Source organism: Peromyscus leucopus, chromosome 16_21 (genome assembly GCF_004664715.2).
Source record: "Peromyscus leucopus breed LL Stock chromosome 16_21, UCI_PerLeu_2.1, whole genome shotgun sequence".
Classification (NCBI taxonomy): domain Eukaryota; kingdom Metazoa; phylum Chordata; class Mammalia; order Rodentia; family Cricetidae; genus Peromyscus; species Peromyscus leucopus.
The window spans coordinates 72065206-72091489 of record NC_051084.1 but is presented as its reverse complement, the minus strand read 5'-3'; the positions used below and the strand labels follow the sequence as shown (position 1 = coordinate 72091489).

At 34.8% G+C, this 26284-nt stretch overlaps 1 protein-coding gene across 18 annotated transcripts in view; it reads right to left on the bottom strand.

Moving 5' to 3' along the window:
- The window catches only part of Tbc1d5 (TBC1 domain family member 5), a 451848-nt gene that overhangs the window by 261439 nt on the left and 164125 nt on the right, over positions 1-26284 (bottom strand). For all 18 annotated transcript variants that reach the window (XM_037199956.1, XM_037199955.1, XM_037199959.1 and 15 more), the window contains one exon: positions 23097-23228. In XM_037199956.1, the coding sequence (XP_037055851.1) occupies positions 23097-23193 (97 nt within the window). In that variant the 5' untranslated portion in view covers positions 23194-23228. The remainder of the gene's footprint in view (positions 1-23096; positions 23229-26284) is intronic.

The window sequence follows — 26284 nt, the reverse complement described above, 5'->3', positions numbered from 1 at the left end:
AGGCAAACGGGGTAATTATTTCTGCAGTTATTCTATCCCCTCAAAAGTAATAATTACCCACTCAAAGTGAATTGTCTCCAATGTTTAAAACAAGTATAGAAGATCACGATTTAACACTGATACTACATATACAGTAAGACTGTGTTACTGAGAAACAGATGTGGAATAATTCTGAAGTATGCTTCTAACTATAAATCTAAACTGGTATTACAAACAGCTTTACAGTAATGGAGTGATAGATACACAATTATAATGTACACATAGTAATATCACACAAGCTATGAAATAAAAGCTTCTATACTAGTGTGGTAATTTTGAATTAAATGTAAGAATGATTTTTGTAGCTGAACTTCTTTAAGAGAAATGGCTTATGGTTTTCCAATGCTTGACAACTCTTGAGTATGAATGACTAGCTCATGGCTGAAATATGTAAAGATGGTCACTGATAGGTGGCCATATTATTGTGGTAGCTACAAGACATCACTACCTAGAAAATTAAGCATAGTGTGTATGTAGAATAAACACAGTATAAACATAATTCTCTTTTCTTTTTTCTGTATTTAAAAAAAATACTAAAATGAAACTGGGCAGGCAGACCTCTAAGACTTCGAAGTCAGTTGGATCTACACAAAGAGTTCTAGAATAGCCAAAGCTACACAGAGAAATCCTGTCTCAAAAAACCAAGACAGCAACAACAAAACCCAGAAATACTAAGATGAATTGTGGTGGTATTCTAATTGTACTGAAATGTGATTTTGATTGTATGTTAATAAATAAAGTTGCCCGGGGGTCAGAGCTATTAGAGCCATAGCCAGAGTGTGGCGGTGGTGGCACACGCCTTTAATCCCATAGGTCTCTGTGTGTTCAGGGATACAGCCAGCATTGGAGACATATGCCTTTAAGACCTAGGGGGCTGTACATTCAGACAGTGATGAGGCAGTCACGTGTTTGGGTTTACAACCAATGAGAAGGCAGAATGACTGGAAAAACGACTTACACACAGGAAATAGCTCTCTTTTTCGGGAAGCTGGGACACGGCAGGAGGAAGGGTGAGATTTTAGCTCTGAGCTCTGACCTCTCGGCTTTCTCTTTTACATTGTTTCTGTATTTCTTATTTAATAAGATTGTTGGTTACATCTACAGTGAATCCTATTTTTTAAAATGTAATTCAAAGTATTTTAATAAATGGTTAAAAGGTTTAAACTCTAAGAATGCAATGAAATTGTTAATCTTTTGCTATTATGATCAAAATTTTAAATGGGCTTTAAAACTATGCTTAAAAGATTTAAGAGAAAAAAATAAAATTGTTAATGAAACTGTTAAGTTTCCTATCTCCTTCACATAATTGCAGAAGGGAAGCCTGACAAATGATAGCACTATACTAACATTATTTTTCAAAGATTTATTTTGACAGGTTCCTGCATGAGGACTGTATTTACGTCATTTCTCTGTCCCATCCCCCAAGACTAGGGACAGTGAGGAAATGAAGAAAGAACAGACACAGTAAAGTCTGGATCAGGTGGGTTTCTCTAACACCCTGCCCCTGGAACCTCAGCTGTTGAGTAGGTATAGTCCAGGGGGAGGTGTTGGTTAGTCTCTTTAGGTGGTCTCTGCAGGAGAGTAGTCTCAGGCTATAAAAAGCCAGGAGGAAGCTGCAATCTTCCCTGCCTTGAACCTGGACATGGCAGGGTGGTGCCCATGTCAAAACAGAACTTCACTCAGGATTTTACTTGCTAGGGGCTTCCTCTTCTCCTTATATTCCCCTTCCCCCCTCTTTCTTCCAGTGTCTCCTGTGTCCCCCTGGGTCCCTCACAAATTCATGGCATCTTTTTCTTTAATGATTATTGCACAACACACACACACACACACACACACACACACACACACACACACACACATACACACACTGGTTCAGTGAAGTGGGGCTACTGGGATCTCATTTTGGCTTCATGGTCTCACCAGCCATTGTAGTTGGCGAGGTGTACAGTACCATGCATGCGTTCTCTCTTGTTTGTTGACATTTTTTTAATCAAGAGAAGTTGATACTCAGTATTTCTACTCAAAGTACAACAAATATATGATTTTAATGTTGTCTTTTTTTTTTATTTCTTGGAAGTTATATGTACTGAGCTGGCAATACAGCTTAGTCTTCATGGTGCTTGTCTCACAAAAATAAGAATGCGAGTTGGATACAAAGTAACGATATAAAACAGTAAAAATGTCATAGTAATACTCTTGTAATCCCAGAAGTGGGACATGGAGGCAGGCAGATTAGACAGTCTAGCCTAATTAGTGAGTTTCACGTCAGTGAAAGATCTCTTTTCACAGCATCAGATGTAGCTTATCAGGACAACACTTAAGGTTGTCCCTCTGGCTTCTAAAAATGTGCATGTACACCTGTACTCACATATACATACATATATCAACATACATACTGAAAAAAATCTACTTATGTTAATAAAATGGAATTTCTTTCTAGTATAGGGATAAAAACCAATCAAGTATATATAATGTCCTGTTACCAAAGAACAGAAGAATATTACAATTGTTAACTACATGGAACAAGAAACATACTCTTTAAAAAGCAAATATTATAAATTGTACCAACAAGGCATACTAGTAATTGTGGTTCCAGTTTAATTAAGTTATGATATGCTTTCATCAGTTGTATTAGAACCCACCTTGGGTGCTGCAAATACACTGCAGCTTTATGCAAGATTTTTTACTACAGATAAAGCCTTGACTGATTCAAAATTTCTGTGTGAGGCCATTCCTCCTGTGGTAACAGGAACTATAACCACTGGCTTAAACTTCTTCTACCCTCCTCCCATGGACCCCTTCCTCTGGACAACTCACCACAATGAAACATGCCATACTCTACTCTTTAGTCCATCTTATCGTCAATCTTTCAGAAAAACTGGAAGCTTTCTCAAAGAAAAGCTTCTCTGTTTTATTCCTGTACTGCTTAGTATGTATAACACAACTTAGAAGAGTACCTACTCAAAGAAGAGACCAATATTCAAAGTTTGTAGCTTCTGGAGGCGAAAAAATCACTACTTTGTCTACATGAAACCAAACTGTTAATATTAGTACAGCCCAAGTCATCAGGGCATCATAATCCATCTACTCTGTCATCTTAGGTCATCCCTGCAATGTAATGCAATGAAGAAGAAAAATACCACACTGTTTCCTTGCCAATGAAACACCACACTATTAGCCAAGAACAACAACAAAAAGTTCAATTAATATATACAGAGTAAGAATAAACATTGTGCTGAGTGGTAGGGGCTCACGCCTTTAATCCCAGCATCAGGAGGCAGAGGAAGGTGGATCTCTGTGAGTTGGAGACCAGCCTGGTCTAGAGTGAGATCCAGGACAACCAGGGCTGTTACAGAGAAATCCTGTCTTGAAAAACAAAATAAAACAAAACAAACAACAACAAAAGTATAAATATTGTGAGTAAAAGACTAGTTACTTTCTAAAACAATTTCCAAGGCCACATACATTGTACACTAAATGTATACTTTTTAGAGGATGAAAATTTAACCCATTAATGTAAAGGTATGAATTTATTGGAAAACTTGTAAGATTCCCTGAATGTTACAGCACTCATTATTTATAACTATATTTCTCATTCTTGAAGTTAAATACAGTATTTGCAGAGGATGGAGACACAGTTTTGTAACCTTTCTGATATTTCTACAAAACTTAAACTTAGAAGTTGCTTTATAGATCACCATATTAGGCTTGCCTCACCCTCCCATTAACTTGGCCTATGGTCAATAAATTGAACCTGATTTGAACTTGACATAGTAAACATGAAAATATCTATTTCTAGACAAATAAGTGACTTCTTTTACTTAATATCAACTTTAACTTAAAAATTAAAAAAAAAAAGTTTTTAAGAATAACCTGAAACAAATGTGTTAGCTAAGTCAGTTTTTGGTCCCCTAAAAATTTTGTCTCATAAGTTTATTCCTAATTTTGGAATCAACTTTACAGCAATATCAGACAAGAGGGACAATGACAACTGAGACTTCATTTTTAAGTTTTTTTTCCAAAGTACCCGAGATAACACAGGTTAAGCTGACATAGACTAAGAGCTAAGAATAGGGCCCTCTGTTCTGTCACACTTGGTGCACACTTTCCTGCTCCATATCCTTTTGTAAAGACCATCACTTGTGTGGTAGCATTTGGCAATGCAAGATTGAGAGAATTACAGTGGTAAATGCAGTTTTAGAAAACAAATAGTTTACTCATTCATCTGGACAGAATTCTGAGTTGTAACATTGAGGGAAAAAGCATCATCATCAACTCAGGTTATCCTTGTCCTTGGTAAGCTCCACCACTTATTTTGCTGTGGGCAAAATGGAGAAACTAGATCCTGTTTCATGTTTTTCACCTTAACAATGATGATTATATAATTTAGAACAGACAAAGTTATTTGTACTAACATGGACAATGTGAATGAAACTCAACAATCTATTAAAAGTTTTACATCTAAGAGCAAAAAAAGTTGAAAGCTAAAACTCCCATAAGTAAATGTAGAACCAGGAAGAAATAATTCTGGTTTTCAGAAGACAGAGGTACATACACTTTGAAGTGATTAAGCATTTTCTACTGAACTATCATTCCATTTAAATCTATTTGAATATATCATTCACAGTGAAAATGAAAAACTGGAAAATAACTATCTTTCAGGAATAATTTAACGAAAGGGTTACCAGTAAGAACACATTAAGACTTGATAGCTACTGTCATTAGAAGGGTTGTGCCAAATCACATTCCCCAAACTGTACAAAGAAACATGTACATTAGCCAGTGGTTACTTTCTTTCAAATATTTGACAATTTTTTTTTTTTTTTGGTTTTTCGAGACAGGGTTTCTCCGCGTAGCTTTGCGCCTTTCCTGGAGCTCACTTGGTAGCCCAGGCTGGCCTCGAACTCACGGAGATCCGCCTGGCTCTGTCTCCCGAGTGCTGGGATTAAAGGATTTCTTAAACAGAACTAATAACATGACAGGAAGTACGCAAATCATTTCTTTTCATCGGTTTTTCAAGACAGGGCTTCTCTGTGTAGCTTTTGTACCTGCTAATATCATGTAATTATACATTTATTTCCTTTACAAAAACCGGTCATTTTCTCTGGAATTCTTTGCTGCATAAGTCTTTCTTTGCCTGACACATCTTCATGGTTTAATCACTTACTAACGTGTCTGATGAAAACCTGTACACTCCCAGTGATTTAGATTATGGTACTATGTCCTAAATTTTAGATATATCTGGTGGGTTTCTTCACTTCCTGAGCTGTGTGTTTCTATGATAGTATTTTAATTCTTTTTTATAAATATGCACACGTGTATTTTTTTTATTTTGGGGGAGCAGCATCTCACTATATAGGACTGGCTGTCCTGGAATCCACTATGTAGATCAGGCTAGACTGAAACACACAGAGAGCTGCTGCATGCCTCTGCCTTCTAAGTGCTGGGATTAAAGTCATGCACCACTATGCCTGGCATATTTACTAAATTTAATTTGATGTGTATGTCTGTATGTATATGCACCACATGGGTGCAGTGTCCATGGAGGTGAAGAGGCACTAGATCTTTTGGAATTGGAGTTACAGAGGGTTGTGAACAGTCACTGGGTGCTAAGATTCAACAGAGGGTGCTCTGCAAGAGCAGTCAGTGCTCTTAACTGCTGCATCATCTCTCCAAGCCCAGTGTTTTAGTTCTAATGGGTTGCAGATAAACTTTACTTCAAGTATCCATTTATTATCCAAGTCTAAACAATTTTATGCCAGTTAACAAGATTTTATAGTAAAATTTCATTATTCACTAGCAGTCTTTTTGCTTAAGAAATAAAATATTGTCAATAAATACCAAATATCATGAGTGTCCCTTTACAGACTACTCTAGGGACCAAAATCAAGTTTTTGGTTTTTGTCCTTCTTTAGCTGTAGTACACATGCATTCATTCACGAGCAACATATTATATAGTTTTACTGCTTTTCAATTTTATATAAATGGAATTTTATATTATATGCATATATCTGTTGTTGGTTGTCTTTTAGTCTTTCTTATCTGGGGAGTCTGCCACCCAGCTCCCAAATAATCACACGGACATTTATTCTTTCTTAGGAATGCCCAACCTTAGCTTGGCTAGTTTCTTGCCACTTTTCTTAACTAAAGTTATCCTGTCTAAATTGTGCCTCTGGGTGCTTATATTTCTCTATTCTATATACCTTTCTTTAATTCTAACTCCATGGCTTGCTGTGTAGTTGGTGGCTGGCCCATGATACCCTCCTTCGCTTCCATTTCTCACTCCTTGATCTACTCTTCCAAGATTTCTCCTCCTATTTATTCTCTCTGTCTGCCAGTCCTGCCTACTTCTTGACCCTGCCTAGCTATTGGCCGTTCAGTTCTTTATTAGATCATAGTGTGTTTTAGACAGGCAAAGAAACACAAATTCAGAGTTAAACAAAGTAACATAAAAGAATGCAAAACATCATTAAACAAATGTTCCACAGAATAAACATGTAATACATCTTAAATTAATATTCCACAACATGTATCTTCATAATTTTGGTATCATACATATAATTTTGTGGAATTATATATTTTAGTCAGTTTCACTTTGGTGTCTTACTGATTGCATCATTATTTATTTTTTGTACTGAAGCAGGACATATAAACTACTTCAGGTATTCTGTTACTACAGCAAAACTAGTGGTGTTCTTAAAATTCTTGAAGATCTTCATTGTTTATTTCCTAGGAATAAAATTGTTCGATCTTAGGGATATATTCAAATTTCCTGTAAGTATTTGTAAAATGGTAATATAATGTCTTTAACTTCCCAAAGTAATATAGAAATATATCTTTATACATTAGCAACTATGTGCTATTTTTATAACTCAAAAGGTATAATATGAAAAATGACTAGAATAGATACATCCCCACGCCCAGACAAGAATCCTCTGTGTAGTCCTGGAACTCACAACCACATGGCTATTTCTGTGAATTCATATGCATGTGAGTGCACATGTCTGTATAGGTATGTGTGCAGAAACCAGAAAATAACCTTAAATTTCCATTCTTCAGTTGTCAAGCTCCACGTGTTTTGAAAAAGGATCTATTGAATAGCTGGAATTACCAAGCATGATAGCCTGTCTGGACACTGGGCTGGAGGAGTCCCTCTTTGCCCACTTCTCGGGCATGATGATTAAAAGCACACAGCATAGCATGGGATATATTGTTGGGGTTTCCCCCCTTAACATGGGTTCAGGAGATCAAATACATGTCCTCTGGCATTTCACTCACTGAGCTGCTGTGGGATGTTCTGTATGTCAAATTACTCTAATTGGTCAATAAATAAAATACTGATTGGCCAGTGGGTAGGCAGGAAGTAAAGGCGGGACTAACAGAGAGGAGAAAAGAAAGAACAGGAAGGCAAAAGGAGTTGCTGCAGAATGTGAAGATGCTGGTAAGCCAAGAGTCACGTTGCAGGGTATAGATTTATGGAAATGGATTAATTTAAGATATAAGAACAGTTAGCAAGAAGCCTGCCACGGCCATACAGTTTGTAAGCAATAAAAGTATCTATGTTTACTTGGCTGGGTCTGAGCGGCTGTGGGACTGGCGGGTGACAAAGATTTGTCCTGACTGTGGGCAAGGCAGGAAAACTCTAGCTACACTGAGCTATATTTTTAGCACTTGTTAGGTATTTTTATGAAATCCAGCGATGTTTAGATTATCAAAGCTTTGCCATATATGTAAAATGGGCTGCCATCTGTATTGTTCTGTTTTCTAAAGATGGCTTGGGCTATCGTGCGTGTGTGCGCACGCTCGCGTGCATGCGTGTTGTCTATGTGTATTCCGTACAAATTTTATGAGTAGTTTTCTAGTTCCAGTTGCTGTTTAACATGGACTACATAAAACTTGTAGACTGCATGGAGACAATGTGGTGATACTGTGTTCCCCAAAATACTGTGCACCCTAATAAACTTATCTAGGGTCAGAGACAGAACAGCCACTAGATACAAAGGCTAGAAAATGGTGGCACTCACACCTTTAATCCTAGCATTCCAGGGGTAGAAATCCCTCTGGATCTCTGTGAGTTCAAGGCCACATTGGAAACAGCCAGGCATGGTGACACACGCCTTTAATCCCAAAAAGCAAGCCTTTAATCCCAGGGAGTGGTGGTAGAAAGCAGAAAGATATATAAGGCGTGAAGACCAGAAACATGAAACATTTGGCTGGTTAAGTATTTGCCTGGTTAAGCTTTCAGGCTTTCAAAAAGCAGTTCAGCTGAGAGACATTTGGATATGAGGACACAGAGGCTTCCAGTCTGAAAAAAGCAAGATCAGCTGAGAAGTTGGACAGGTGTGGTTAGCTTTGGCTTGTTCTGCATCTGATCTACCAGCGTTCACCCCAATAACAGGCTTCAGGTTTGATTTTATTAAGAAGACTCTCTAAGATTCCTGCTACAAGGCAATATGGAAATTCTAATAGTACTGATTCTTTCCATCCATAAAAAGAATCTTTTCACTATTCTCTGTCCCTTTCAATTTCTTACACTCATAATTTGATAGTTTTGTTTGTACTAGTCTTTATCTTTACTCATATTTATTCCTAGAAGTTTTTGTATGTGTAGCTATTTAAATGCAATTGCTTTCTTGAAGTTTTGTTTAATTAGCTACTAGTATATTAAGATGTTACTGGTATTCCCATGTTGAATTCTGTAACAGGCAACTTTAATAAATTCACATACTAATCCCCCAACAGCACCAACTAGGGACCAAGTGTTCAAATATATGAGTCTGTGAGAGGGATTCTCACTGAACCACTATAAACAACCAGGCAATCTAAAAACAAGGATAATTTGGAATTTATCTTTTTCAAACTTCAAAACCAAAAGGGCATGAGATGCTTTCTTTCCCTGCCTGAGTGGTATAGCTGGGTCTTTCAATGATAACAGAATGTAGTAAAGAGGCATCTTTCTCTTATTCTAGAAGGCAGATCAAGCCTGTTGACACTGCAATGACAAACTGTCATTTTCAAAGTTCATTTTTGTAGAAATGTACAATCATGTTATAAAATATAATTTTACCCAAATATAATAATGTTTCAAGTTTACAATTCTGTATTGGCTACATTCAATATCTATCTCAGGCATGTGGAGTCTGTAGCCTGTTAGATCTTAGAAAGCTTCAATTCTTCCTCACTGAATATAATGATAACTATTGGCTGTTGGTTTGTTTGAGTCAGGGTCTCTCTACATAGTCTTGGCTATCCTGGAACTCACTATGTATGCCAGGCTTGCCTCAAACTCACAGAGATCCACCTGTCTCTGCCTTCCAAGTGCTAGAATTAAAGGTGTGAGTCACCACAGACAGCCTATTTTGCTAATTATAAGTAGCTATAATTATGGTGAAGCTGTGTTCTTCTTTAAATTGATATTTTCTCATGAAAGGAAATTGTAATTTATCAACGCCCTTTATGCATTTATTGAGAGACTCATGAATGTTGCCTATCATTCTGTTTATCACATTTATTTCCATATGTTGAACCATCCTTGCATCTGCAGGATGAATCACAGTTGATCATCTTGAATAATCATTTTAATGAATTGTTGAATTAAGTTTGCTAGGATTTTTATACTTATAATCATAAAAAATGGTAGCTTTAAAAGTAATTATATAAAAGTTCTAAGAGTATATAATAAATTACTAAGCACTACTATCAGAATTGTAAAGATATGACTAGAAAAAGAAACAGTTATTCTCTCTAAAAAGATCTTTTTAGCTTTTACTTGTGTCCTTGTGGTTTTAATATCAAAGTAGCAGTAGTCTGGGTGAATTTACTTCTCCTTTTTTGAACAATTTAAAAATTATTGATTTTTTTAAATGTTTATAGGAGAGACCACCAGTGAAGCCATCTGATCCTTGGATGAGAGAATTCTCTGTTACTAATTTCATCTTAACCCTGGGCATTGGCCTGCAGGTTGTCTAATAAAACGTCACTTTCTAAACCCTTCTAGGTCGGTGGGCTCATAACAACATCAGTTCTAACCTGAGAATTACATTTCTACATTTATTCATATTCTTCCAACTGGATGACAAAAATGTTCTACTCTTTGCAGTATGCATCCTTTTCATCATTTGTTAAATTTATTACTGGGTAGACCAGGCTGGCCTCAAACTAACAGTCCACCTGCCTCTGCATCCAGAGTGCTGGGATTAAAGGCCTGCAATACAATACCACCCCTCACTCAATTGCTTTTAATTAAATTTAATGAGTGCTACCATATTTAGAAACACTGGGTTATCATGAAATTGTTTAGTGAGAACTTGGTTAACAGATAAGCATTTTCAATAAAATACTGCAGCTTTGACAGGTGCCAACAGTTACTCTAAGCCTCATGAAACCTCACGGCTTTTTGATTTCATGAAATGCTGACTCTATCATGGAACTTAATGGTAAGTGGCTTGGTAAAAGATGAAATTGTGGCTCAGCACCTTTTTGGAACCTAGTGCCTATGGTAAGACATTTTGCACAGCCTTGGTCCCGGGAGGAGGGACCTGAACCTGCCTCAGTTGAATGTACCAGGCTCTGCTGACTCCCCATGGGAGACCTTGCCTTGGAGAAGGTAGAAATGGGGGGTGGATTGGTGGGGAAGCCTGGGGGGGGGCATGAGGAGGGAGGATGGGAATCTGTGGTTAGAAAAATCTCTTAATTTAAAAAAAAATATATTTAAAAAAATTGTGGCTCAGTAATTCATTTCACTAAGTAGTCAGCCATGTTGTTGACACAGAAGCAAATCCAACAATGAGTGAGAGACCTGCATGTTTTATTTTATCAGGAATCAGAGTAATTCTTTTTTTATTTGTTTTTATGTTATGTACATTGGTGTTTTGCTGGCATGTATGTATGTGTGAGGGTGTCAGATCCTCTGGAACTGGAGTTACAGACACTTGTGAGCTGCACAGTGGTGCTGGAAATTAAGCTCAGGTGCTCTGGAAGAGCAGCCACAGTTCTTAACCACTGACCCATCTCCCCAGCACCCAGAGTAAACTCTTACCATTTTCTTTTATTTAGTTCAGAGAAAATTTGCCATAGAACCAAAGACAACTAATAGACTATTTACTGATAACATGAAATAACAGTGTTAGATATGTGCCAAATATGCACTGGCTCTTTGAAGTTACTGAGCTCCTATAAAAGTCATTTTGCAAACATCTATAAACTAAAAGTGTAAAACATTTAAAGGTGTACTTCAAGGAACATTCTAGGAAAAAATACTAAAATTTCCAAAGTTCTATTTGAAAGTACTACATAATAATAATTTTACAAGTTTTCCCTCTTATTTCTTTCTAAGTTATAGATTAATGTCTCAAATTGTACCACAAACCTTTTCTGAAGCAAATAAAAATTAAAAATCTGAGGAAGGAGGAGATAGGAGCAACTTCTGTGAAAGCAAGAAAAACCTAAGTTCAAATCCTCAGTGCCAACATCCAAAGTGACGAAAGGTAGCATGCACCTATAACCACAGAGATCAAGACAGACAGATTCTAGAAGCTCATAGGCCAGCTAAACTGACCTCAACCATGAGGTCTGGGTCCAGTGACAGATGCTGTCTTGGGAAAGAAGGCATAAAAAACCAAAGAGGAACCCAATGTCCTCCTCTAGTCTCCACAACAAGTCCATGAGCACATCACCTACTTCTATGTACACATCTTTCCATACACCACATACAAAACACAGAGAAAATTACAATTTACACAAAAATAATAGTGCAAAAAATTAGCAATCCAGATCTTCATAAGGCTGAAAAAAAGTATGGCCCTAAAATATTTCAATTGTTTTGTGGCAAATTCATATTTTTTTTTATGATTTAAGATACAAAGTAAATGATCTTGAAATACATACTGTCTCTGAAAGCTGAAAAAGATTTGATTTTGTAGAAAAGAAAATCTTCAACCCTAAACATGAGTTATACATTTTGGAATGTAATCACATACACTAAAGCAAATGTTTAAATGTTTCCCATACAGCTTTCTTTAAATCATAAGAAAATAATTAAAAAATGAACTGACTAATAACAAAGAATTATGTAGTTACTAGCAAAAAAACAGGGGGCGCAAATTAAAATGGCCCTGCAACATTTGTGTGTGCAATTTACCAAGAAATGTTACAAAAGAGACAAAGCAAATGCTAGTTCATTCGAGAACTTCTCTGTCTTCATTAATGTATTCAGGCGTTCACAGCTAAACTGGTATAGTTTGAAATGGTTTTCCAGGAAAGAAAATTTATATTTAAACAATGCTGTCAGGTTTCTGTGACTAAAATTTCTTTAAGCGTCCAGGATATCTTTTCTAAAATACAAAACAACATCAACAAAACTATGTTGGTCTTTATTTGTAAACGAAATAAAATAATTTTGTTTAACCATATGTGTTTATTTTTGGTGGAAACAGAAAGAAGATCACCAAAAAGAGCTGTGTGGCTATTTTCTTTCATTACTATTTCTGTTTCTCAAATTGATATAAATGATCTCCTTCTGTTTCTGTCTATCTGATTGCTTTGTCAATGCAACTAATTGTCAGGATTGGGGAGATCTCTGTATCCAAATAGAAGATGTGCAGTTTGTAACCTGCTTAATTTCCCTTATGTCCTACATGCCCTCAGTATGGTGTTCATTAAAGTCTCAGCTGTTTCGTTTCTACCAGTGGCAGCCCAAACATAGCCTTATTTTTCTTTGTTAAAAGGCCAGATTGTGCATAAATATACACCTAATATATATGTGAGTGTGCATGGCATGCATGTGTTTAAAAGGTAAAATTTACTAAGCTTGTAAATGTTTCATCACCTCCCCTTAAACCTGGTATGTGAATAAATGAAGTCTCTTTTTCAATAGGACAGTATCTATTAGTCTTCTAAAAGAATTGGAATACAATATCACCTCTAAAATTAGATTACAAATACAAATTGCAATTTTGAATAAATGATTCTACAAAAATGTAACTCAAAACCATTCTTTAAGGATCTCTCTACATAATCTGAGTCTCTCTCTTCTCCCCAAATTTTCTGTAACACTCTAGATTTTAATCCCAATTTCTTGCATAAATCTGACTCTAAAATATATTTTAATAACTTTTCTCTTTTGTATTCCAACAAATATGAAGCAGCTCTGATTAAAAACAATACTCAAAACTGCACATTTCAATGATTAAGCCATAACCCAAATTTCTGCTTTTCTCCAAAATTCAATGACTTTAAAAATTCAAAGTAAAAACTTTTATTGATATATATATAATAATTACTCATTATTATATAGCATCATATTGCTGAATACATTGCTTATAATTAAATCATTATTAAATAATTAAAAATACACAAACATTTGTAAAATATTTAATATATTCTTTGATAAATTTATCAAAAGATTTATTTTTAATACATCACTGTATTACTTATGGTCTTAATTTTAACATAAAGTTAAATATTCATTATTAAACATTATTTAATTATTTAAATATTATGCCTGATAACTACATTGAAAATAATTTAACCTAAGTGCTAACAAGCGTTGCCTATTTATCACTTTGTCATATAATAAACAAAATTACAATAAATATTAACTACTGTATGCAAACATAACTGTTTAAGAAAATCATACTTTTGTCCTCAAAGTAAATGGTTAAAGAAAGTGGCCTTCTTAGGTGAACATACTGTCCATATACCAATCACTGGGGTTACTTAAGGAACCACATCCACGGGTCCAGTTCCACTCCTGATGTCTAAGCCTTATCCTTTCAGTTCACCCTTAAAGACACAAAAAGTGGATGCAATACTATTTCATTACCAAATGATGTGGAACATGATTTTCAGAATGCAACCTGATGTCATAATTGGTAAAAAACAAACAATAGAAACAAAAAACATAAGGTTCAATTATAAGTTCAAAGAGCTTAAGTGCTTCCTCTCTGATATACTAAGTGCTGATGTACTTTCTGTGTCTTAAACACAAAGGCAAATATATAAGCATAAGGTTAGACCTAAGGTAGAAAATAGAAAATACAAGAATAGAGAACCAGTGAAACCAAAAGTCAGTTCACTGGAAGACAAAAGTCAGCAATGTGGTTTGTGAGTTGTATTGTACCAGCTCTAGCTTTTGACAATGGTAAATGACATATCCAACAAAGCAATGTCTATTGTTCCTTTTCTGCTCTGCTCATTTTTCAATTTAGTTTCTTCTTACTCTCTAGTATTAAAAGATCTTCAGATGTGTTTTATAATAGTCACATTATACAGATATTGTAGAGAAGTTTTTCTGTCACTCTGGCTTGGTTGTTCATTGCTTTAAGAGTGTTATACAAAAATATTTTCTTTTCACTTACCATTTTTTCTTTCATTCTATTATGGATAATATTTTAAGATTTTTTTTTATCAAAAAAGCTATCAGCAAACTCATTTTCACCTAGATATCCTGATGTCCTCATTTGGACTTATGACCCATTTTGTATTAATGCTATTAGCTGTAACTCTATGCGAAGATAGACAGACAGACTCTAAGATTTACATGTACATGTGTATGGATGTTCAATTTTTTCAGAGCCCTTTGTTGAAAAAACTATTCTTTCTCTACTGTATTTCCTTTCTCCATTTTCAAAAGTCAGTCCACTATATTTGGGTGTACCTATACTCACGCTGTCTGTTCTGAGGTCAGGCAGCTTTACTTCTCCGACTACTCTGGATAAACAATGAATTTTAAAAGAAACCATGTCTGACTGTTAAAAAGTGACTAGATAGATACAAAGGTCAGACTGTGGAGGACTATTGGGACGTTCTTTCAGTCATTCCAGTCAACAAGGGATTTAGTACAGACTTGGGATTTGCTTCTGAAATGCTGTAGCTCTAACAAGAGGTGAATTGATCTTGATTTCCAAGAAAGAGTAAACATTTCAAAATCAAATGACATTATTCCACAAAGGTACTAGACAATTTCCCAGATCATACAGAGAATGTTAAGAATAAAAACTACAAGCCAGATGTGGGAGCTCATACCTATAACCCTGGCCCTCAGGAGGAAGAGAAAGGTAGACCTCTGTGAGTTAGAAGCCAGGCTGGTCTACAACACAGAAAGCCTCGGGCCAGACAGGGCCCCAGAGTGAGAACCTGTTTCAAAAGCAAATAAATAGTAGAAAGAACCAGCAAGGGTTGGAAGACAACCAATTAATGCCTTAATAAAAGGAATCTATTTCTCTATTTGAATGTATTATCAATACATTTTTAAATGGGGTAGGAAGAAAAGGAAAGCAAGAAAGAAGCAGAGCAGTGGAAGTGGGGCGGGTCACTGGAAGGGAGGGAGGGAGGGAGGGAGGGAGGGAGGGAGGGAGGGAGGATTATTAAGGGAGGGCAGAGAAGCTGATGAAAATACAAGATAGTTCTGAATCTCAATGGAATGAGATGTAATTAACTTTTTCACTCTGTGCATCCTCTAACCTCACATTTTTCATTAAATATTTAATACCTAATTACCTTTTACATATGTTCTAGTCCTAAATTTCTATCTTTATAATTTTTTTCTTAGTAATGGGCAAAGATAGAATCTTAAAGTAGCAGAAACTTAGTGAATTGACAAAAGTAGACCAAAGAGTCTCAATTTAAAATTATAATATTGAACAATATTGATCATATCTATTTATAAATGTGCTGTTCCTCCAGAGGGCCTGAGCTTACTCCCAGCATCTAGGTCAGGTGGTTCACCATCTCCTGCAGTTAAAGATCCAAGGGATCTAATACTGTTTTCTGGCCTCCATAGGTACCACCACAGATGTGCCATACACTTACACAGAAACACATCCACATACATAAACAAAATAAATATTTTTAAAAGAAATTCACAGGAGTGGTAAACTACTTTGTATGTCCTTCCAAGAAACTTCTCCAGAACTCAAGACTTAATTTTAAGGTAAGAAAATACCCAGATTAGAATATAAAACAAAAGTCCTTTTGAGAATTATTTTGACTTTATTGTATCCATAAATTGAAATAATACAGCAATATATGTCCAGGACATATGTTCCCTTCCCTAATCACTTTTAAAAATTTTTCAATACTATTAACACAATGATAAATAGGACATATAATGAAAAGCATGAAAAATACCCAAAAAAATGTTGTATTTACATTTTTGCAAGCTTTGCTTTATGATTTTCCATGTGTCTTCCAACACTTTATAGCTAACAGCACTTGTACAAAAATCAGTTAGACCATTAAAAGTTTTTCTTTAATAGAGGTAAGAATTCATTACTACATTTTTCTATGTGAAGTATGCTATTAAATAATAGCTTGTACACTAATTAAAGCAAATGTAATTGTGAGAACACATTGACATTGTTAAAGTAAATTAGTCAATTTGCTAATAGTTTCATTTAAAGTGACCCTAATTGTATTAATTGTGATACTAGCAAATTAAATTGAAGAGCATTAAACACACTGTTCTAATATGTCCTAGAGGAATGAATTCTCCATTATATCAGCAGAAAAAAAATAATGATTACATGCCCTCCATGCCCCAAATAAAACTTGCATTTGTACAAGTTCACTTGTGTAAGTGAACACATACTCATATGTACACCCTAGATCAACAGGAAAGGTCTTGCTAGGTTGCATACACTCAATATCTTTTTTTTAAAAGACTTTCTTTCTTTTTTTGTTTTTTTTTGTTTTGTTTGTTTGTTTGTTTGTTTGTTTGTTTGTTTGAGACAGGATTTCTCTGTGTAGCTTTGCGCCTTTCCTGGAACTCACTCTGTAGCCCAGGCTGGTCTCAAACTCACAGAAATCTGCCTGGCTCTGCCTCCCAAGTGCTGGGATTAAAGGCGTGCGCCACCACCACCTGGCTTTAAATATCTTTTAATAATTGTTACATGCTATGAAATGAACCATACGAAAAATCTTCAGATATATGTGAAATATCATAGCATCATTTTTTCTCTGACTAACAAAAACTATTTCACCATTAACTTGCTCAAACTAAGTTGTTAAAATGTTAAGGAAACAAGCATATTCATTTGGAATATAAACAACATGAAAACACATTTTAAAGATGTTCTACACTATAAAGGAGCCATCACTTAACAAATGCAATCAAGTAAGAAGGATATATGACCCCCAAGAAGAATTTAAAGGGTCCAAAGACATAATAACAGTATGTTAGATAACTATTAAATAATTCTTCGTTTATTCAAGATGAATCTACATTTCATCTTGGCCAGCTTTGCAAGTCCTTGCTAACCTAGCCCACTCTACGCCATTTTACTAACAGTCTTGGTGCCAAGGATATAGAAGGCTCTCACCAGTTACCATGAACAAGTTTACTCCTTTCCTGGGGACTTATTTTGATAAACTCTACTTTGTTTAGAGACGTGGTACTACTCCTAATGATACCATCTATACAAGCCTGGAAATCTTGTCTGTTATTTACATACAGCCAAATCTTCACTTTCTCAGAGGCCTTCCTGACAATTTTAAGTACTCATTGCAACATTACCCTGTTTTAATTCTGAGCACTGCTTTTTTTCTCTTTATTTCTGTATTAATCTGTCAGTGTTTTATTATCTCTCCAAGAGTAAAATATGACTTCAGATGGGCAACCAAGAAGTCTACAGAGCTAATTCTAGGACAGCCAGGGCTACACAAAGAAACCCTGTATCAAAAGCAAAAAAAAAAAAAAAACCAACCAACCAAAGACAGTGTCAATAGGTTATAGTAATTGTGGTCTCTGGGGCATCCAAACTGAGGGGAGGTATCTCACACTTGGCATTGGATTTTGTATTTAGCAGCAACCTGCAGCTTCTGGGAGGAGCATTATCCCCTGTAGAATAACTCTCATGAAATTCTTTAATATGATATAGAAAGGTCATAAAATAGCAGGTTTCCACATGACTTTCTCTTTTGCCTCGACTTACCTAATCCTCACCCACTCTGATTTTCCCTTTTCCTTTCATAACACCCAAATTATACTATACCCTCCAATAAGATCACTAGTTTCCTGGATTACACAGGTTAGAAATTTCTGTTTCTTCCAAGTTAGAAACACAAACATAAAGATTCAACACTAATGTCAATATACAATAATAACACGAGCTACTGTCTTTCTGTGTCTGGCTTACTGAAGCAGCCATCCCCTCTTGTAACAGGGTTGACCCTAACAGAGACGGGTTTTGTTTGTTTGTTTGTTTGTTTGTTTTCCAGAGCCAGTTTGCTATTAACTCTGCCCCATATTACCCCACCATCCTATGTTGACTCATGTCTGGCTTCAATCAGATCCTCAGGAAATACATCCAGTTTAGTAGCCAATCAGGGTCCTATTCAGCCACAAGCAGGAACTATTCTCGCTATTTTCAGTCAATAGACCCCTGGCACTACAGACAAACCCCTGACACAGAACACAGACCCCTGACACTGCAACCACAGTTGCTGACCAGAAGTTGTGAGCCAATCATAAAAAGATTCCTATACCTATAAGGGTCTATACCCAATCACATCAAAGTACACTTAACTGCAGCTGGAATTCCAATAATCCTGCTTAAAAGGAGCCTGTGAGCTTCTTTCGAGGTTGCCATTTTACCACTTTGTTGGATAGTTTGACCCTAGCATGCTCAAATTTTTATTCTAGAGAAACTAAAACATTCTTGTTGATTGCATACATGTCTAGTGGTCTTTTACAGGACTTCTCATGAACCCTAACACTTACATTATTCAGCATAAATGTTTTCAGTGCAGAGAGATGCAAAACACCAAGCCTATCAAAAGGAGCGCATTGACAAGGGAGGGGAGCCCCAAACTTAACTAAGGCAGCTTGCTTTTGTGGGAGGGAGAATCCTTTTTCTTTAAAGATTCGGACCTACTCGCAAAGCTGCAGTGAATGGCCTCACATCCACAAGTTTATGAGCAGCAAAAACTGGACACAAAAGGTTATTTAAAAAAAAAAAAAGAGGACACAAAGTTAGGAGTGGTTGGAGAGGTGGTGTAGTGTAGTGAGAAAAATGAGGGGCTGAGTACAATCAAAACACATTTATGAAATTCTCAAGTACTTAAGAGAAATATATTTTAAAATGTGAATTTTATGAAAGAATTTACTGTTCAATATTCTTTCCCCAGATACTAAATTTTCAATAAATATTTTATATAAATAAGCTAACATTAGGTACTAGGTACATGGTCTATAGTACTTGTTGTTTGATAGTAAACATGTGAGTCAGGTGTGGTAGCACATGACTTTAACCCCAGCACTCATTAGGAAAAGGCAGATGTATAACTGGGTTCAAGGCCACCGACCTTGCCTACATAGTGAATTCCAGTCCAGACAGGGTTATATAATGAGACCCTGTCTCAACAAAACAAAATAAAATGAACAACAACAACAAAAAAAAGGCAAAAATATGTGTTTCTATGATTCTCTAATTCACTTATTAGATATTGATTTACTTTATCAACTATCATATCAACATATCTCATTATCTAGCAATGTAATAAAACAAGTAATAAATTCATTAGAAAACTAAACCATTCAATAAAATACAGTAAGTACTAATATACTTAAAGATATTAATGATATAGTGGTGATTTTGGTCAAAGTCATTCATACTCTACTAAAATTTTCACCATATAAAAATTAGCTCTAACAAGTCGCCAGGTTGTTGGTGCACTCCTTTAATCACAGAGGCAGGGGGATCTCTGTGAATTCCAGACCAACCTGGTCTACAAAGAAAGTTCAGGACAGCCATGGGAACACAGAGAAACCCTGTCTACACAGACAAACAAACAAACACAACAAAAAGTCAATTATTGACAATGTCTCTCCCTCTAGTTCCAAAACTCTGATAGCGACATAAGGAAAACTGAGGGGAAAAATAGCTTATAGAAGCAATACTAAATTTAAAAGTTTTCTGAACATCATGTATTTTTCTATCTGAGAATAGAAAGCTGTGAAGCAGGTAATGTTTAAAAGGAAAGAGATACAGTAAAAGTTACCTAACAATACACAAGCGTCAAGTCAGAAGGGGAATGTTCTATCATGTAATAACCAAGCTAAAACTTTTGGCAATACATTATAAAATACTATTCTCAAAGAAGACTCAATAGAGGAAAATCTTCTTGCAACACAAATAAAAGTATAAGCTGTTATAAAATTGGATAAACAAAGCCAGGCCTTTAATCCCAGCACTCGGGAGGCAGAGTCAGGTGGATCTCTGTGAGTTCTAGGCCAGCCTGGTCTACAGAGCAAGATCCAGGACAGGAACCAAAACAACACAGAAAAGCCCTGTATTGAAAAACCAAAAGAAAAGAAGAAAAAAACAAAGAAATTGAGAAAAAAAAATAGTACTCCTAATTAGACTATTCAATAGATGAAATTCTCCTCTATCTTGAGATTATCAGTCACAATTAAAAATAATCATTTTCATTTGATTTATCATTTAAAGTCAGATGGTAAGAACAAATAATTTAAAAAAATAGTGTATTATTTTCTGTGAAATTATGTGTATCGGGTCAATTATTACCAAAGATTCTAGAATTTAAGATGGTAATTTAAACAAAAGATAAAACACAGTAAGGCACAAAGAATATGTAAGATATTTTATACTGTTTATTGTTTAGAAAAAAGATTAAAAGTGTAATTAACAGAAAATAAATATGTTCTAAGATGTCACACATATGTAGGAACAGTTCTTTAACTTCCCCAATGAAAATAAAATATGTACCTTTCTTTCTCTAATCCCCTTTTCTTTCCTAATTTTAAAAGAACTCAAAATCATTTAATAGTACTGTTTCTTTACAAATGTTAGAGTTCACATTTGAGAAAATAGAATGCTTTACTATTGGAAACTCTGACAGGATTATTTTGAATTGCATATGACTTGAGGCAGGAAAATTACTAATCCAAATCTGGTGTTTATCTGTTTAGACAAGGAGTCATTGTGTAGCCATAAATTCCCTATAGTCTATTGCAGAAATGCACAAAAAGCTTCCAGATACTTCAAAACTCCCAATGCAAGACAGAAATAAAAATAAACTACAATGATGATGATTCTTCAAGTAAATATAACAACCTCAAGAAAACATAATACATAATTTTTTTGTGCGTGCAAAATGACAACTTAAGAAGATCAAATCGGTACTTGATGTAAAATGTTTACACATACAACACACAAAACTCACTACGGTTAGTAACCTTTATGGCTTAGAAAAAACAGATATTTACATATCTTGCTTTCCTTATGTGCCTGCATGTATGTGTGTTTTGTATATATTTTTAACAGTTGACAGCTGTTGTAGAGCATACAGAGATGCCAAGCTGAATGAGGGTCTTGATTACTTCAAGATTAGCTATCTAAAGTTTCTATTCATTTTAAGTGTTGTTAGTTGGAAGAGTCATTAGTCACTTCCTTGTCTCATAGAACATCAGCATACATTTACATTGTTAATGAACATTTGGGGTAAATGAATTAATGGCACTTTAAAACATCAATTCAGTCCTAATAACTTGGTATGTCACAGAAATGTTAGGCTAGGATATAAATGAAAATCCCTTTCAGTAAAGGTAACTGCTCATTCCTTTAGACAATAAAAGATAAAATTAATTTAAAATGTTTTTAACCAGGGTAAAGAAAAAAATGTTCGATATTTAATGAAATAGCCATAGAAAAATATTCACTTAAAACACAACAGAAAATGATCTTCTCAAATAAGCATATAAACAAGAGATATTCTAAAAAGTATTGACAAAATTATTTTGTATGCTTCAAATACAAATACATACTCACTTTTAAAGCATTTATCGAATTATGAGTACTTCTTACAAGTATTAAATTTACGGGAAACATAACTAGAAAAGCTTTCAGGCTTTCTAACAACATATTAAAATACTTCAACTGCAATAATGAGAATTAATTTTCATATTACCAAAATCTAAACAGCTTTCTTTTTAAGTCTTCATGTAACAAAAATAAAATAAAATAAAATCACAAAATAATTTTGAAAGGCAAAAGGTGCTATTTTCAACAAAAATATCAATGGCATTTACAGGGTGTAGAAAGCATTAAAGAGTGTCTCTTTCTCTCTCTCTCTCTCTCTCTCTCTCTCTCCATACACACACACACTAAAATAAATAAATACATAAACAAATGCACTTCATAAAGAGCTTTTTTTGTATAGCAATGACCATTTTAGGCATCAGTTAATTTCTTAAAATTACCAAAATAACATAGCAGACCTTAATATCAGTATACAGGTAAAAATAACTTTATTTGAATTATTTTACCAAATTTGTTTGAAATAGGTTTCTTGATATATGCATTTCATGAGTTAAAAAAATACACTTAGTCACTTGAGCAAGGAACTTAATAGCATTCAATGAACTACTCAAGAATAAGGATAAAGCTTCAAGAATTTTCATAACTCATATTTTTCAGAAAGTCTATCATTAAGTAAACATGGAAAAATAATATCTAGTTCTGACACATACATATTTGAAACATTTTAAAGAATAGAACATCAACAATGCATATCTTTCAATAATCTACAACTTAACAATATTTTTGCACATATCTACAATAGTGTGACACGAATTTCAATTATTTACAGAAAAGAAAAGGAATATGTGAATCACTGCCAATAAAGTTCATCCTAGAATTTAGCTCAATTTAATGTATGTGTGGAGGGGAGGGGAGCAAGGGATAGATTAACTGAAAAGTCAATACCAACAGTTTATGATTCTTCAAAACATGTTTGACAACAGCATTTTGTACTTCAACGACTTTATATATACAGGCATTATCTAGAATATAACATTTCTTAAAGAATGACAGTGTATTAAACATTCGGTTAATATATCCTCTACCTTCAATACAAAGGGAGCTTTTTCTGGTATTCACTAGTATCAAGAATATTCTATACATATCTAGAAAAATATTCTTAAAGTTGTTCTGATTAGCTTCATGGAAAGACTTACACCTATAGTATGGACAGAACTTACTGAAGTCCCTCTGTTAAGTTCCCAGCATATGGAAATGGCATCTGCACACAAAACTTACCTAAAGACTTATTTGAATAGCTGGACAAGGGGTCAATGCCTACTTCTTGTTCTTCTGATTGCAGAGGATGTCTAGTTTCAGAGATGGAATGATACATTGCATAAAGTGGAGACAGTCACCAAAAGTAATTACCTAGATGGAAATCCAAAAGAAAAAAGATGAATATATTTTTTTTCTGATATCACTGGGAAGAAATACTAGACAGAATGAAATGATTAAATGAGCATGTAGACATCAACAAGCTTTCTATAGGCTACAGAGTCTGTTACTGTACCTTGGAGAACTTGTGAAAAAGAGCAAAAAAAAAAGTCAAAAAATTTCTATGCCATTAATGCTTCAAAAAAAGTCTAGACTTCATTTATAACCTTTATTTTGATGTGGAGTTACATTTATTTTTAGTAAAATTTATACAAAACGCTTATCTTAAAAGTTTTTGTAAAATCTCATTTTTATAACATCATTTGTTTAACAAAGCTGTACATTTTAACAAGGACATTCAAAACAAAAAATACAGTCAATGAAAATAACTCATAGTAACGTTAGTAGGAAAAACCATTGCTAACATTTTATTGTATTACGTTTATGCTTGTCTTTACCGTGGATATTTAGAGTCCACATTTTCAATGTGATCCACTAAGGAAAACATATTGATTATATAGAACTACTATTAAATTACATAAATTATTATTAAATTATTATGAGTGTTGTCCTTTGTTCTAAATTGCAATTCCTAATGGATATATAGCACACACTATATTATATAGTTATCACAATTGATGTAATCAATTCATCAATTTACATAACACTTTCATCAATTTTTATTCAAAATTATGTAAGTATCACATATGAAAAAAACTGCAAAAAATAGTGAGTAAGCAAGTCCAATGAAAATGGTATTTAATAAATAAAATAGTTAATCTTGGCTGGGTGGTGGTGGCGCACGTCTTTAATCCCAGCACTCAGTAGGCAGAGGCAGGCGGATCTCTGTGAGTTCGAGGCCAGCCTGGTCTCCAAAGCGAGTTCCAGGAAAGGCGCAAAACTACACAGAGAAACCCTGTCTCGAAAAACAAAAACAAATAAAACAACAAAAAAAATAGTCAATCTCATAAGATTTAATTATTTAAATATGGAGCAGATTTTAGAGGCACAACTACACAAATCCGTATTAATCTTCATGCACTTCAAAATGTCTATCCCATTTGCTTTAGCTCTAAAACTTCTTACCTTGTAATATACTCTTGTGGTTTTTCTGATTTTTATGAGAACAACTCAGCTCCCTTGCTCACCCACAATCACAATTCAGTGTAAATAAGTCCTGTTCCCTTGGGATTATGGCTAAACCAAGATTAGTGGAAAGTTAGGAAAATAAAGAATGGATTGTGAAAGTGCTGGTGGTTTTGTTGTCCTGACAGGACTAGAGTCCCCTGGGAAAAGGACATCAACAGAGGAAATATCTCCACCAGGCTGACATGTCCACACATCTGAGGGGAATTCCTTGATTAATGATTGGTGTGGAGAATCTCACACATTGAGGGAAGTGCTAGCCCTTACAGATGGTTCTAGGGTAGAAAAGAAAGTAAGCCGAGAAAGCCACAGAGAGCAAGTCAGTGATCACTGTTCTTCCACACTCTGCTTCAGTTCCTGATTCTGGATTTCTGTTTGAGCTGCTACCTTGGTCTCCTTGATGATGGATTCTAACTGGTAAGATGTTATAAACTCTTCCATCCCCAAGTTGCTTTTGGTCATACTTTATCACAGTGACAGAGAAGCAACTAGACAGTGAACATGAAACAGGACTTTCTAAAACCACAAAATCCAACCTCATGTATCTAAGACAGTTGTCAGAGTTTAGAAATGTATGTTCAAATCAATAAACTTATATAGAAGGAACTTTGAGGAATAGAATCCAATAGAGAATAACAAAATACAGGTTGCTATAGTATAAAACAGAATCCAATGAATGAATTTGGTTTAACAAATAAATGAAAACAAAGTAAGTCTTCCACAGTGAACCAAAATATGACTACGAAGTTCAAATTTGTAAGGAAGTCAGGTAGCAGGTGTTACCAGTAACAGCTAATATTTAAAACAATGAATATATGGGGAAATATTGTGTCACTCTTCATTCTTCCTACAACCTAATTATGTATCTTCTTTATCTTTACTGAAATTTTACCCAAGAGAAACCTAATTAAATTTGCTCAGCCACATAATAAGTATTCATTCATTCATTCATTCATTCATTCATTCACTTCTGTTTGTATGTGTATTTTGTCTGCAAGCATGGCTGGTGCCTACGGAGTCTAGACAAGGGTATTGGATCCCGGGCACTGGAGTTACCGAAGTTTATAAGCCACCATGTGGATGCTGGGAATTGAACCCCAGTCCTGTGAGAGCAGCCAGTGCTCTTAATTGCTAAGCCAGCTCTCCAGCCTCATATAGTATTAAAGAGTATTGAATACACTCTGGTTTTTTCCAAAGTTCACACTTTTTTTCCATCATTACTTGGGTATCTCAGGAGAAAGTCAAGAGGACAAACCAATTATAAAGCAATGAGAGGAAGAGACCAATGAATAACTGAAGCATCCTTCATTCTGGTTCTGTTTTGTCAAGACAGACAACAGTTATCCAGGATGGTGTGAAATCTTCTTACAAAATTGCACATATTGGCAAATAATGCAAATTTTTAAATAATTACTGCCATGGAATAGATTTTTAAATAGCTTTCAAATTTATATTTATAACATGGGTATTTTAAAATAAGATTCAAATTCTCTATTTTATATTCTTAAAAACAATAGAAGGAAAATGTGAATATGTCTATTCTGAGCTGTTAAATTTCCTAAATAGTCTATCAAATCTGGGCTTTCATAGTCATATTACTTTAACTTCTTATTTTTATAGTAGAACTCTGCTCTTACAAGTACAAATGAATGAATTTTAGGGATTTTATACTTTCTGAAAAACAGATTACAATCAAACTGAGATCAAAGTCTATTTTAGAAAGTAAAGAAGAGATGGGGTATAGCTCAGTTGGCAGGGTGCTTGCTTAAAAGGTACAAAGCCCTGAGTTCAATCCCTAACACTAAATAAGGTGGTTCATAACTAGACTACAGTAGATTCTGTCTCAAAAATAGGAACCAGGAGGGTCAACTGGGATCCATAATGGTATGTACCTGTTGTCCCCA